Source organism: Neofelis nebulosa, chromosome 14 (assembly GCF_028018385.1).
Source record: "Neofelis nebulosa isolate mNeoNeb1 chromosome 14, mNeoNeb1.pri, whole genome shotgun sequence".
In the NCBI taxonomy this organism is placed as follows: domain Eukaryota; kingdom Metazoa; phylum Chordata; class Mammalia; order Carnivora; family Felidae; genus Neofelis; species Neofelis nebulosa.
In genome coordinates this window covers 3375252-3391528 of record NC_080795.1, presented here as the reverse complement: position 1 = coordinate 3391528, position 16277 = coordinate 3375252, and the positions used below count along the sequence as shown (strand labels likewise).

The 16277-nt window shown below is 37.4% G+C and overlaps 1 protein-coding gene across 5 annotated transcripts in view; it reads right to left on the bottom strand.

Moving 5' to 3' along the window:
* The window catches only part of SNTG1 (syntrophin gamma 1), a 900934-nt gene that overhangs the window by 254081 nt on the left and 630576 nt on the right, over positions 1 to 16277 (bottom strand). For all 5 annotated transcript variants that reach the window (XM_058699165.1, XM_058699168.1, XM_058699169.1 and 2 more), the window contains 3 exons: positions 10288 to 10345; positions 9378 to 9421; positions 9243 to 9284 (listed from right to left, as the gene is read on the bottom strand). In XM_058699165.1, the coding sequence (XP_058555148.1) occupies positions 9243 to 9284; positions 9378 to 9421; positions 10288 to 10345 (144 nt within the window). The remainder of the gene's footprint in view (positions 1 to 9242; positions 9285 to 9377; positions 9422 to 10287; positions 10346 to 16277) is intronic.

Sequence of the window (16277 nt, the reverse complement as noted above, 5' to 3'; positions counted from 1 at the left end):
CCCCTCCCCCTCTTGTGCTCTGTCTCTCAAAAATAAATAAACGTTAAAAAAATATTTTGAAAAATCAAATATTGAAAAATTCAAAATAAAAAACAAATACAAAAAATAAAGTTTAAGGACTTAAATTTTCATTTGCAAAATTTACTGCAAAGTTACAACGATCAGCGGTGTGACATTTACATCAGCATACACAAACAGATTAATGGAACGTAATTAAGTACCTAGAAATAAGCTTTTATGTTGAGCACAATTCATTTTTAACAAAATTGCCAAAGAACCTGATGCTGGCACATCTGGATACCCACACGACCTTATCTCACACCATATATAAACATCAACTCCAAGTTGGTCATAGACTTAAATGCAATACATAAGACTATAAGACCCTCAGAACAAAACAAAGCAACAAATCTTCAGAGCCTTAGAATTGTTAGGTAAGATGGCAAAAGCTGCGTTCAAGTGATGGAATTAAAATATCCATGAGCCGAACTTCATGACAATCAAAACCTTTGAGATTCAAAAGGTGCAATTAAGAAATTCACGAAATGCACCAAGACAGGGAAAAATATTTGCAAATTATATATTTGACTTGCAGCCAGAATGCCTAAAATAAACAAACTCTTCAAAATCAGTAAGTCAAGTAACCCAATTAATCAAAAATATCTGGGAGTATCATAAACACATAAAAAGATGTTCAATATTCTCAGTCATTAGGGAAATGCAAACTAAAATCATAATATTATGCCACTTCATAGGAAGCATAGATATGGAGACACGCTTTCTTTTTTCTTTTTCTTTTTTGCTTGGCATTTCATTTATATTTGAAAGTACATACACCAAATCCAGATACTTTTCTTGTGTCATTCCTTCCTTCGAGAACAGCCAATTCCTTTATTCTATGTATTTTCTTTCTGAAAATTCTAGTGTTCTGATGTTTGAATTCCTGAATAGAATATCTCTAATATTTTTTCTGTCTTATTGCCTACTTGTTATTTTATTCCATTTTGACCATTTCCCAACTTTATTTTGTAATCCTCCTACACTCTATAGTTTTTTTTTCAATATTTCATCAAAGTTTTAACATCTCGTTTTTTTTCTGAACATGTTCCTTTTATATGTAATGATGGCTTTAAAAAATTATATAATAGTCTCTGGCAGTTCTCTGAAAATATTATAGTATTGATCCCTCTCTCTGGCTTTTTTTCTTGACTCTTGTGTTGTCTGTTTCCTTCATTTCTTTTTCCCTCCGCTTTAGTTGTTGTCTTTGATGTGGACAATTTTCTTCAAATATCAGTGATCCTTTGGTATCAGTCAACATTTAGGAGTCAGGCACTGAAAAGCGAATTGATAGCTTTGGGTAGACGATGCATGGTTACATCCACTACCGGCCTGCATTGTGGAGTTATTAGTGGGAACTCGGCCTTCAGCGGCCCAGTCCAAATGTATTATTTGTGGGTTATTTCTCTTAGATCAATTTCACCATAAATTTTACCTGCCCCCTTAGTGGTAAAAAAAACAAAAACAAAAACAAACAAAAACAAACAAACAAAGAAACGAACAACACCTAGCTGCCAGTGTTCTGAGAGTTTAGGAGAAAGGCAGAGAAGATTGCTGTTCCTAGTATCTATCTCACTTTATTGTGGTGCAGAACCTCCCCCCATGCCGTCTGTCGTGCCTGGGGCCAAATACTCACTTTTGCTGAATTCTAATTCAATCTCCTATTCTTGGCTATAATACCCCTGCTTGCTCTGACTCCTATCTGACTTTGTAAAGTGAATTTCTGCTAGACATTGACTTTCACTTCGGCTTTCTCAGACCTCCCAGGACAGTTCCCACGGAAATGAAAATCTACTTTCTATTTTCAAAAAAATTATCAACAACTCTGTTTATTGTCATCAGAGTTGCAGGAGGGGAAAAAAAAAATTAAAACATCCCTTTTAACCCCAGATCTCTGCACTTGCTTAAGACTTGTTCAGATTGCACATATGGGGAAGGTGTCTTTGTTCCAGCTGCTATAACCAAACACCACAGACTGGGTAGCTTCCAAACAGAAGGAGTTTATTTCTTACAATCTGGAGAAGTCTGAGATCGGTATGCCGACATTGCTGGGCGAAGGCCCTCTTTGGGGTGTAGACTCCTTGTATTCTCACGTGAGGGAAGTGGGTAGCTGGCTCTGTAGGGCCTCTTTTATGAGGTCACTAATCCCATTCATGAGGCCTCCACACTCACGACCCAGACACCTCCCAATGCTAGCACACTGGTATTAGAATTTCAACATATGAATTCTGGGGAGACACAGGCGTTCAGACCAGAGCAGAAGGCCCTCGATTTGTCTTTTGATAGATAATCCTGAAGGGGTCAAATATGCTTTTTTCTATGCTATTTCAATATCTAAAACTAACCAGAGGAAGTTTTCTAGGAATTTGCTTATATACACAACATCAGAACAACTGAATAAGGATAGTTCCTATGGCACAATTCTATAGCAGCTGTTTTCGGGCTCCCTGACATTCTTAAGAATAAAGACACGTATAATAGGATATCTTTCTGCTTTAGAATTCCCCAGATATCTGGGCGACCACAGGTCTTTGATCTTTAACTGGATCTTGGGTTTTCCCTTTCTGATTCCCGGATCTGCGTACTGCCCAGATTACCTTCGGTGGTAGTTGGTAGCATCTGGACATGTCCCAGAACTACTTCGGGCCATAGCCCTCCAGAAGCCTCCCGGGGAGACTTCCAGTAGCGCCCGGTGTAGACGTGACTTCTAGAAGGCCTCCCGCTACCACAGGACCACAAGTTTTCACAATATGGAGGATCCCAGCTACTGTCCCTTCATGATGAGAACTGCCCGCTTTGAGAGTGATTGATGAAACCACAACCCACTGTTTTTTTTACCCCCCCTACAACTGCAGAACCTCAACCTCCATAAAAAATCGTTTATCCCCTGATGATTCTGAGTGTTTCCAAGAAATGAGTCCGTCCGTGTGTCCAGGGCTCCATTTCTCTTTCTTTCTTCTTCTCTGGCCACCTCTATCAGATTCTCTTAGTTACTATAGACTCTAACAAGCATTACTGTTCCTCCGGGACATGGAGGCTGTTTCTATCAGATCCCATTCCTTCCTCATGTAATGGTAGCCAGTGTTCTGGGAGACATTTCTTACAGGCAGCAAGGCATCGTTCCTTGTACCCTGTTATTTTAAAGGCATTTTCTCCAAAACATTTTTCTTCAGGTTTGTTTTCCCCTAAGGAGTTATCTCCCAGGGGCACAGACAGTATTAACAGGACTTATGGGTGTCCAAAAGGAAACAACAACAACAGCAACAACAACAACGAATCTGAGTAATTATGATAGCTGTCGGTATCACTTCTCGATTTCCACTATTTTTGTATACGCCTGATGTATACATAGGCGTTGCTTTCGGCATATCTCCACTCGCTCACGAAAGAGTGCCTGCAAAGGTGCTTTTTGTCCTTTTTATTCAACTTTAATGGACTTTACTTTTGCAAATGCTTTCAGGCTTGCGGTAAAACTGTGCAGAAAGTTCCTTGCCCATCTTCTCTCACACAGAGAGAATCTCCTCTATTATTGAGATCTTGCACCAGCGGATCAATTTGTTACAAGCGATAAGCACAGACTGATACATTATTACCAACTAGGGTCCATAGTTAGAGTCACCACGGTTTACTATTTGTGTGGCACAGTTCTCCAGGTTTACCGAAGCGTGTGTCCAATAAAATAATTGAACACTTTGGCTGAAAAAGTGAAAAACTCTCCACCTTGCCGACCACAAAAACGAGGGCAAGAGATTTTGAACTTTAGGAACATCACGTAGCTGAAAAGTGCCTGAGACACAATTTTTAGCTTAGATCTTGAAGCTTCTATTCTCCTATGCTTTTTTTCTCCTTGCCTTTCACTTTAATCACCTTGAAAACAAAATAAGTCAGTTATGCGAAAAGTGTATAATCTATATGTGACACATATGTCTCCTCATCATTCTAACCTGGGGAGCAGGAGTGACTGAGAAGTCTTTGTTGGAGGTGAGGAGCGGATATGGACACATGCACTGATACGTCCCAATTACTTTGTCGCCTGTGCTTGATGCTGTGTATTCTCCGTGTCCATTGCTCTAGATAAAAATTGGCTGGGGCTCCACACGTGATTGGTTTACCAGGCTTGCCTTTGTTTCATTATTATGGGAGTTGCAAAATCGGGTGTTTAAGCTATGTTAGACAGCAAATAAGGATTTGATGAGAATCAGTAGCCAGGAGTAAAAGCATACATTTAATTAAAGTGTGGCCTGTGCTATCTATATTCATACCTAATGAGGGACAGGCCTGTGGGCTTAGCAGAGAAGGAAGGCCTAAAAGTATTAATAAAAAGCTAAGTATGCAGATAAGGCAAATTCTAGATACTTTATTTCTGAAATCAGCGATAGCATAAACAGTATTTTGCATATTTTTGTCTTTGCATTTAAAGTTTCCAAAACTAGTGGGAAATACTAAAAGTGTAATTATTTCATGTATGGCTTTCCTGGGTAGTAGTTAACTTAAAGAAAAACACTGCTATAGTTAGAATTCTTAAGGAAAGTATTAATCTGTTAGATCTCAATACCTATTTCCAAACTGAGAACAAATTAAGAATTATTAGCGGTTAGGTAAAACATGATTTGCAACTCTGTGACATTTTAATCTTTTGCCAAGATGCAAAATGATGTGTGTTCCCAAATCACATCCTAAATATGTTCCTTGGTAACTCATAAAACCTACTAAACGGTTCCAATGTATAAATTAATGCCTTATTTTCAGATGATAAGATATAGCCTTTGTAAAGTTATTTTCTGACTATTCTAAGCTAAAAAAAGAACATATTCTTTTTATTCTAATGGAAATTTTGAACTAATTTAAGCATATCATAATAATTAAAATGCTATTAAACAACAATTTACATTAGTTTTATCAAAATTTGTTTTTATGGCATGAATATCAGATTTCAACTGATCAAGATACTCATTCTGCTCTTATAAGACACATATGGTTTTTTGGACTTTGTTTTAAAATTAAAAATTCAGAACAAATTAGTTATTTGCATTTCTAATTATCTAATATTTGGTATCAGCAAAACCACAAAACCAAAAGGCAAATGAACCTCTTTTTTAGAACCCATAAATCTCAAACATGAAACCAGAAATATTTTAGAAAGAAATGTCTGGAATTATCTATCCATCAATTCTGCTTTGCCTAGTGATGAGCTTTGCTGTTTTGAAAGTCTTATTAGATGAAATTTCAATTACACTAATAGATTCTCATTTCCAACTATCTTGATTATAAACTCAAGATGCATTTTTTTCTGCTATAGATAGATCTTATTTCCTTTTATTTCTCGTGAGCATAAACAGATCCCACTGTTACATTTTGAAGACCACAGATAAATCAACATGTCCTTTCTTGCTAATTTTTTGTACACTCTCTCAGCTTTTAAACTCTACAGAAATGATGTTCACATTGCAATAAAGCTAGAGACAAAGTTATTTATATATTATTTCTTGTCACACAAAGGATTCCATCTCAGTGTATTTCATATAGATGATACTCAGAGTTTGATATGTGATCAGTTTACCTGTTAATCAATGTCAGATAGATAGATAGATAGATAGATGACAATCAACTTAAGGTGTCTAGGGTTCAGTGATAAGGTAAAAAGAAATAGAGTTAATCTTAATATCAACAGTGGCAATACATATGGGTTTCCTTGAAAAAAGAATTGGGGGTGGGGCGCCTGGGTGGCTCAGTCGGTTGAGCGTCCAACTTCAGCTCAGGTCATGATCTCTGGTTCGTGAGTTTGAGCCCCATATCGGGCTCTGTGCAGACAGCTCAGAGCCTGGAGCCTGCTTCACATTCTGTGTCTCCCTCTCTCTCTCCCCTCCCCTGCTCGCTCTCTCTCTCTCTCAAAATAAATATTAAAAAAAGAAAAGAAAAAAAAAGAATTGGTACATTAGGAACTTTCGATGTCTTGGGAGCATAACTCATGGACTACATAACACATTCACATCAAAGATATATAAATAGGCAGCTGTTCTGCTGAACACGGAGCCCTCATTTTCAAACAGCTCTGCCCCTGCAGGCATGGGTGCCCGCTTCACTTCCTGACTGCGCGTGGCGGAAGGAGCTTGGGATGCAGACCCCAGCATGCATTAGTACCCTCTTCATATGGGAGCTTCTCAGGGCCCAGGATGAATCTCAACAAGACACTGCCCAACACGGACACAGCAGTAACCACTGGGGGGCGAACAGGGAAAAAAGGGCAGCAATATTATTTGATGGCATCACATAATACAGAATTTTTCTTATTTGCCAGATCTGTGCTAAGAGTTTCATACACATTATTCCCATTCGATCTTTATAAAAGGAGTTGTTAGCTTTCTTTCAAGATGAGTAACAGAACAGGTAAGTCCATTTGCCTGAAATTACAGTGGAAGGATTTGCATACGATTGTTTGTGAGTATGAAAGCCATCTATACTGGACCCTGCCACCTTGCCACCATGTCACAGGCCAAGGAACATTTGGCACTTGTGCTAAATCTTTCTTCACGTGGAAACTTCGGAAGGGTCTCTTCTTCCACAAACTTCTTGCAAGAGGAATGCCTTGCATGGTGTGGGGGCAGCCGAGGAGTGAATTATTGTATGCCCAGACTAGCGACATGAGACACAGATAGACAAATGCTTTGGTGATCTGATTCTAGGCATTTGGCTAACGAACTCCTTGTAAGTCCTTCTGGGTGCCCGCAGTGGACACCGTGGGATTCTCCTTCCGCACAGATCAACACACACGGAGTCATCACGACTCCAACAGAGAAATCACATCTGTATTGTCGAAGGCATCCCAAGAGCGAAGCTAATGAGGGACCAGACAAAATTTCTAGCCATGTCAATGAGTGATGCAGACGAATGGAAGGAAAGTTCTGTGCACCTACACCATATTGCCACACCTACTCAGTCTGTTTCTGAGTTTGGAACTCTGTGTGAATCACCGACTTGGAATCAGGAAAGTGGCATCAGCGTGCTATTTTAAAACCATCTACGTCCTCTGAGCTCGGTGAGCCTTTTTCTGCCCATTTGAGTGCATTCTTAAACATTTAATTAGTATCTCAGCTCTGCGGAGGTATAAGTCGGTGTATTTGCTTAGGTAATTAGCAATGAAGAAAAAAGCATCTAATCACTGTTGGAAAGTGAAAGATTGGAATTTGAGAATATTAGTGCCTGTTTTTCAAAGCTGATAAGGTTAAGCCTCTCAAAGAAGAACGGAAGTGTATTGCGAAGAGCCACATATAATTTGCAATATAATCCTACCTTCCTTTTCTTTGAAACACAACGAACAGCATTAGGAAGTGGCATTATTAGCACATTCTAATCTTTCACGCAGCACTCATCGGCTTAATCAAAGCTGCAGGACAGCTTGTCTAAGCATGCCGCCTGCCTCGGAAGGGCAAATTGCCAACACGGCCCCACCTAACAGCATGTGGTTTGAAAAGAGAATGCACTTGTTTCCGGCTCCCCGTGTCGTGAGTTTAAAATCAGTTTGTATTTTCGCGCAAAGACTGAAGTTAACGTATTATTTGCTTACGTGGCCGTAGGTAACATTCGTATGTGAACCTGCAGAACGGAGTGCTCTCGGGTGTGCTCTCCTTTGCCTAAAACGTGTCCTGAAACCCTGCTTTTTCTGTACGTATTTGTACTAAAGTCGAGACTGGAAATATCTTAAAGGACATTCACCACAGAGGGGCAATAGAGTGGCCTGGGTAAGATTTTGGAGAAGACACAAAGGGACGACGATGACAAACCCTGCTTAGTTATCCCAAGTATGCACAATGGAGACCCCCCCCACCCCCACCCCCACCCCGGCCTTCGCTGCTCTTGGAACCGTGGCTTCTCAACAAGAACAGCAAAGGTTGCCTCCTTGAGATTTGAAACACACAAACGTATCAGAATAGTTTTCTCCAAATAGTTTTAACAGAGGAGTAATGCATTCAAACACAACCCTTGAGCATAAACGTTTAAACAGAATTTCTCCTCCTTCCCTTCCCTTGTGAGATGCTAAAGAAATTCATTGAAGGCTCTAGGAATGCTATTTAGTCAGGGGCGACAAATATTTCCCAAGTGCCTACCACTGTCCTCTTCCTTTATGTCTCCTCACCATCCTAACAGAAGCCCTTCAACCTTCCAGCTTCTCCCAAAGTGTGGGTACACGCCACCTAGAGTGGAACCATTTGGGCCAGGTGTTAAAATCCGCCCACCTAAAATTCCTAGGCCCACCTAAACTGAATGAGAGTATCTGAGGCCTGGGCTTCAGATCTGCATATTTACCAACATCCAAAAAAATAGATACATAAGTAACTAACCGCAAAACACAACAACACACACACACACACACACACACACACACACAAAATTGGTGAACTTTCTGCCTTGTGCTAATTCAGTATACGTTAAGATTAAGCTCCTCTAAATTTTGTCTCTTTCCTTCTCTTTCTCTCTCTCTGTCTCCCTCTTTCTCTCTCTGTCTCTCTCAAACACACACACACACACACACACACACACACACACACACACGTCTGTATGAGCTCTTCCGATGGACTCTGCTACTGTGTAAGATTTTACAGACATAAATTTTATTGTTTATAAGCTTTCTTAAAAATGTTTATTTATTTATTTTGAGAGAGAGAGACAGAGGGAGAGTGTGAGAAGGGGAGGGACAGAGAGAGAATCTCAAGCAGGCTCCATGCTGTGAACACAGAGTCCAATGCGGGGCTTGATCTCACAAACTGTGAGATCATGACTTGAGCTGAAATCAAGATTTGGACACTTAACAAACTGAGCCACCCAGGCTCCCCTGTTTTTAAACTTTTAAATATTTGTAAAGAATTTCACCTAAAGATATATTCAGTGGACACTGACTGGTAGGGATTAATAGAAAACCTGGAAAAACATAACAAGCAACCCTCAAAGTATTTCTTTGAAGTACATCTCATGCTGGGTAGTACTCACAATTCTGTTTCTACTATGAAACACACACACACACACACACACACACACATCAATTGAGAGATCATTTGAAAAATCTGATAGCACACTGGACCAATGTCATACCTACCTAATGAATAAGTTGAACAGTATTTAGCAATGCAATGAATCCTCATTGGCACATGGGGAAATCATGGTATTAAGAAAAAGTAAAGAAAACTCACCACTTCTTCATGTCTGCATTTTCTCACGTTAATTCCATTTATCTGCAAAGAAAAGAAAACTGTGGTTTCACGTGGCCTATTGTGAATTGAATTTATATTTTGGTTGCACATAGAAAATTAGGGTAAAGTGTATACCTGCAGAATTGCATCCCCGATAAAGAGCAGACCTGAAAGTTCCGCTGTGAAGACAGAAAAGCAATGATTATGCATCGACTATTTTCTTCATACATATGAAAGAGTTTTATAATTAAATCAAAGCAATATTGATACAAGGGGGGGAAATAAATGTTTTATATAGACAGCGTCGTAAATGATCCACAAGTAATAGAAATGCAAAAACAATCTTATGATTCCACCCAGATATTGAAACACCTATTTCTGTTTAATCCTATCATTTCAGATCTTACTGTTACCGAAAACTGGTCGCTCTTCTAGATGGATGACGAGATTTTCTCATGTACTTATTGTATTAAGGTATCTATGAAAAAGCTTGAATCTAGACATTCAGTCCTTCGGCTATGGGATCAGCTCTGGGTTTCCTTTTATTTATTTATTTATTTATTTATTTATTTATTTATTTTTTTTCTGGGTTTCCTTTTAAACATTAGATTGTCTTACTGATTTCAATTGCTTTACATCTTTGGTGTGTTTTTGAGTGAAACTTCATGATAGACTGAGTAAAACTTCATATGAGAACAGAAAAAAATATATATGTCAGGAACTGCTTATATTCGACAGGACTTGTTATCATTAAGTTTGTGGATATGTTTGTTTGCTAAATGAAACAATTGAAAAGCTATGTGGTCCCTGATTTATAGAGTCACACTCTCTCTTCTCTTTCCCCTTTGCTTTTCTGTGAAAAAAGTGCACCCCAAAAGTAATAAAGGGAGAGCCTCAGGAATCAGACTCAACCACTTACTGCCCGGTCATGGGGAACGTGGAACTGGTCAATCATATCCTAATCTATAGTATTTAATCCGACATATTCTGCAGTAAGGATGGCTTACAAAGGAATGGTTACTATATAATTCTCTTAACGCTTTACCTCTTTGCTCCTTGGAGATTTTTGAAATGACAACTGGAATATTATGTTCTGCTCCCCCCTGAAAAGAGAAAATCATATATTGCGCTCTTTAATTGCAAAAAATAAAAATGCAGGTTTTAGTTAGAAAACTATACATGCGATGAATAATCTGTGAATGGACACCAGACAGAATTTAAACAAACTTGTGGAGTTTCCCTACTCAGCACATAGTGCTCCCAAAAAACGTAATCTACCTGTTTAGAATTTCACAGTGATATCCAGTAACTAATAACAGTTGACTTTGAAAGCTTTTGTTTTCCATATCAAGATTGGAAGTGCTTAAATGGGCATTCTCTTCAATGTGTATCATGCTGTCCATTGTAGAAATTCTTATTTAGCATCGAATACCAAATAATTATGTATTTACATTAACTGGCTAAGTTGTTCTAGGCTGCTGACCAAGCACAGGCCCCCTTGGATGCTAAGTAACTAGAGAGACCTTTACCTGGACAAAGTGATACAGAAAGTCAGACTGCATATGCATGATGGGAAAGGGATCACTTGCATTTCTTTAATTAATAGTAGATTCCTCTTAGTGTGAAAGTATATATGAAACAATTAACAAAATACAATAAACTGGCAAGAACATTGTAGTAATTCTTCATCTAATTGACCAAATAATATATGAAAAAAGAAAAAAAAAATATGTAAGTTAAACTTATATGGAAGGAAATAAAATAAATCCCTGAAATGAGCACATAAAACTTCTGTTTTGGTATGACAGAGTTGAGAAGGTTGAAACCAATAGTTGAAAAATCAAATGAAGGCATTAAAGAATAAAATGTCATGCACAAAAGAAATATAGCACTTTTAATACAGGATAGTTGCAAAGACAATCTAAAATCCCACTGGGTTTCTCTACTTTCAGAACAAGTAAACTTCTTAAATATTTTTTATTTAAGGACAAAAGTTATTTCAGAACAGATGTTTTTCCATGAATGTCGATTTTTAACTCTGAATTGTCAATATACTTAAATATAAGATGGGCAATTATTGTTGAGAAAAGTAATGACATTCAGCTTTTTTCTTGGAAAGTAGTTCCTTTTCCTTCTAGAATATCAAAGAGATGTGATAAATAAAATATTGAAACCGTCTTACTCAGACTGAAATTCAAACCCAGTGCTAACTCTCTTTTCTCATTATTTCTCACCAACCAAATATTCAGCTCCCACCTTCACTAGCTCTGTAAAGTCTCTGACCTAAGCTACATAGCTCCTAATTTTCCTTTGCCTTTTGGTCACATGCCCATAAGAAGCACTAATTGTGTCTAACATGACCTCTCATCTGACCGAAGGATAGTGATTTGTGACTGATAGTGTAGTTGAATGAACGCTTATTTAACACACAATAAACACTGAATACAAGGTAGCTATTATCCTAATTAGTCTATCAATTAAGATTTATGAATAAAATTACATGGCGTTAGAGTGGTAAATAAGCTTAGCACTAATCCATTCTAAGACCCTCAGCATTTACTATTTAGGGTTCCCAGTTCCCAATCCCCTATTTTTAATTCTATTCTTTCTTTCCCATTATAATTATCAGCTTCCAACCTACTATTATCTTTATTCATTTCTTATATTTATTTGCTTTCTTTCTCCTTCCCCCATCCGTAACTAGAATGTAAGTTCCAAGAGGGCATTGAATTTTTTGGTAATTTGTTTCACACATTGATGTAAACTCAATGCATGGAGTAACGTCTTTCTTTTTTATCTTTGAAATGTTTGTTGATGAATGAGTGAATGAATAAATGATGTCAGAAGCTTTTCCAGGACTAAGATAGCTCCATTCTTTAAAGCACATTGCAGAATGATTTTAAGTAGAAGCCAAGAATGTACAATGAATCAAATGACCATAGTCATAGTTGGTGTCTAGAGACACTTGGAAATTGGAAGGAATTTTAAGAACACATCTCCATTTCTAAGAAGAAAAAAACTGGTTAACTGAGATGAATCATCCACCAATGAAGTTTCAGGTGGTAGAAAAAGAAGAAACAAACTCATCCAGATACTGTATGGTTCAGATATTTGGGGGCAGAGAGTGACATTGTTTATGTCACTCTTCTGTGTGTGACTATCATCAGAGTGTTTTCCTTCAGCTGTTTTGCTTTTCATAGTTTTTTCTCCGTGCACTATTGAATCCAAAGATTTTCTTAGTGCCAAAGATTTTTCATACCAGTTACCATGGTAGGCCAGTGGGAAACCTCTCGCTGGGGTCTGCCTTGAGAAAAGACAGTTGGAATAGCAGTTTCTGAGGGCGAACTCAGTAACCCCACTCGTCTCTCAATACCTGGAGACTTATAGCTACTTTTAAATGACAGGATATAACTAACACCTATTTTGTCAACATTTTTTTTTCTTTTATATGTAAAATCTGTCCTGAAATTTGAATGATTTGAGTCCAAAGGTGGGTTTTTCATTTTTGGGTCTTTTTAAATCAGACATTAAGAGCTCAGAAAGGATTCTTAATCTAATTGCAGAAAATTACTTTATTAATTAATTAAAGAGCAAATTTTTAGACAACACTCGGGATATAAAATTGGAACTTAAAATTACAGTACCTTAATTTATTGGATGAAATGTGAGAGCAGTCCAGCTCTATTAAAGTTAATTAGATTTAGTTCTGGACCTAAATGGGGAAATGTAAGGTTGTCCAGTCAAGAATCAAGTAACGCAACTCATCCTATTTAAAATAGGTGATAGACTTCCCATTACACTTAGAATAAAACCCCCAATCCTCAGCGGTCCCCCGTCTTGTGATCTCAGCCTGCCTCTGCCTCTTCATCCTGGACCTTCATCACTCTGAGCACCAAAGGACATCAATATGTACTATCCCCTCTGCCTGGACACTTTTTTCTTTTACTCTTAACCTGGTAAACTCCTCAGATTCAAAATTTCAGCTTAAGGACCCCATTTATCAATGTCTGCTTACATGAAGTAATTCACTTCTGTAACACTGGATCTAGGCTATGATTTACATTTATTTACATCAAAATTTGATCAATGTCTACTTTCCTACTAGACTGTAAAGGTCCTGAGCTCCATGCAGAGCTTCCTTTACTGGCTTCTCCCCAACCTACCCTTCGGATGGCTTGGGTACATGGCTTGTGGTCAAGTTTAGAGAATAAATGAATTCATTGAACTCTGTTGTTCCAGTGTAAAATCAAGACGAGGGAAAGTGAGGCAACATTCTACAGTGCATCCCAGAAAATATTAAAACATATACCATTCAATGTATAATTAAGCTTATGGCTAACTTTATAGGAACCAGGATATAAAGTCCCATATAAAACATTTTTAGTAGTATTCTATATAAAGCATTTGCCAATATAACTGTGAAATTCCACCAGATAAAACCCAGAATGTTTTCAGAGCTTGGAGAATCCTGCCAAACAAATATTTTCAGTTCAGCATTTTCATTATTCCAATCAATCAATCGATCAATCAATCATATTCTGGGATCTGGGGGGGAAAAAGAAACATAGACCCCCACCACTATATATTTACTTACAGCAATAAAAATATTTGTAAACAGATAATAACAACACAGTAATTAAGGTTAAGAGCCCAATGAACAAGTACGGGAAAAGCACCTAAAGGAATATAATCTGAAAGAATATTGGAAAATATCCTTATCTGTTCGATTGCCATGCTTATCTGCTAGTATCACCTAGTTTGATCTCAGCACGGATTAATGATCCTTCCCACATACTATATGACTGCCTTCATATGAAAGTCCAAAATAGAGACTGAAAGTACATTAGTGGTTGCATAAAGCTGAGTTAGGGCGATAGGTGGAGAAGGGGATGATAACTCAAGGATATGAGGGGGTGAAGTGCTCCAAAATTGACTATAGTGATGGTTGCACACATCTGTGAATATAATGAAAGCCACTAACTTATAAATGTGGTTACATTGCATGGTATGTAAATGATACCTCAATAAGCTATTTAATTAAAAAATGCTCTTTAAAATGATAGTCGGTCAGTGCTTTTAACTGATTCTTGGGACTAATCCATTATCTTCAACTTAAGCTTTATTACATGCCTGGTATCCTATTTCTATGGTGGAAAGGTATATATCCATGTTGTCCCCGGTGGAAACAGAAGAATCAGACTCAAGTGAAAAGAAAAAGGAACACAATGAGGAGAAATGCAACCCTATGCAAACTAACATCAACAGTTGATATTTAAAGACTTTGCCCTGAAATCACTAATAAATTGAAAGAAAGAAATTTATTACACCTACTTTGAAAACATAGTTTTATTGGTAAACTTGATAAAAGTAATACCAAGTCCTTGATATTAAATTCTTTGCTTGATCCTAGACTCATTGATCCATTTATTTTAGTTTTGAATAAACCGTAACATAAATAATTTAGAAAGGAAACATTATTTGTGTTCCCAGGTAGAGAGTTTCGAAATAAAATTATTTCTAAATAATTTTCTATATCTATCTATATCTATATAATATATATAACTATATATTATATATGTATTTATCATATATGTTATATAATATATGTGATATATATTCTATAATTACCTGTTATATATTATATATATATATATATTTTTCTATATATTCCAGTTTCTATACCTATAGAGCATAGTTATTAAGAGCCTTCTTTTATTATTATTAATAATAATAAAATGTTATCTGCTTTAGGTGAAGTTTAGGCCTAGCTCTGCCCTGTACGACAATGGATAAATTACTTAACCTCTTAGTATGTAACCCCATTGTCTATAGAGGGATAGCAATAGTTACCTACTTTGCTGGATATTAAGGCCAAATGAAACCAAATATAAAGTATTTAGCTCAGCATCTGGGATTTATAGAGCAGTCGGTAAATATTTGCAATTATTATTTATAAATGATAAAATTTTTATAATAATTATAATTTCATTCTTGATTGTGCAAAGTTAAGGCTTCCACATAAAAAAATCACCTTTTATTGCAAACATTTCCTTAACGGACATAGATGGCAGGGTCGTGTGTGTTGAAAAATACTCCAGAAAACCTTTTCTAGTAATAGTATGCAAAGACCCATCTCTAAAAGGTGATTTGTTAAATGACAATGACCAGAGGCATGATTTAATAATATGCAAATGTATGATGTTGTATTTGCAAAGATATGGAAGACAAATAAAAGGGACTTACTTTAAGGTGAGTATCCACAGAGTGATTCTTAAAGGAATGAGGCAAAAATACAAGAATATTGGGTCCTCTGATGCGAAACTTTGGTGATTATTGGGAATGTAGGTGTGGAGACCATGAAGTCATTTTTGGAAATGGCTTAGTATCTGGAGAGTCCAGACAAAGGGATGAGCATGTGAAAGAAAGATTCTACCTGAAGGCCAAAAGGCAGGCAAGGTGGGAGGGAAAGGGGGCAGAAGCTGAAGAGTGGTGAACAAGGGACAGAAAAGTCCATAGGAATTCAGGAACTCGGGGAAACTAGACAAGGGCCCAGATCAGAATGTCCTGCAGGACCAGGGAGAGGATATACCAGCCAGCCTAATAAATCTGAGAGCTTTAAGGTGTGAAAATCAAAAACAAACGGACACCAGCCTTGAAAATTCCAAGCAGACAAAACCAGTTTAAGTCATATAAGTAAAGCTTAATTTAGCTTATTTTGCAAGGCTAACTTGACCCGAGTCATGTTTTGTTCATGCCTCCTGAAATCATAAGCAAAACTTGACTTGTTTCCCAAGTTTGGTACGGAGGAACCACTAAGCAATTCCCTATCATTTAAGAAAATTGTAAGCAGTCTTAAGACCAATCGCCGTGAAAAACAGTCACTGCCTTCCCACTATACAAGCTGCTGTATAATAATATACCCCTGAGCCTCATTCTGTGTTTTGGTTTGAGGGCTCCTGCTCTGTGAACTGTCTTCTTGGTGGGTGCATGATGAACTTTTATTAATTACGACTTGAATGATTCATTGCTTTTACT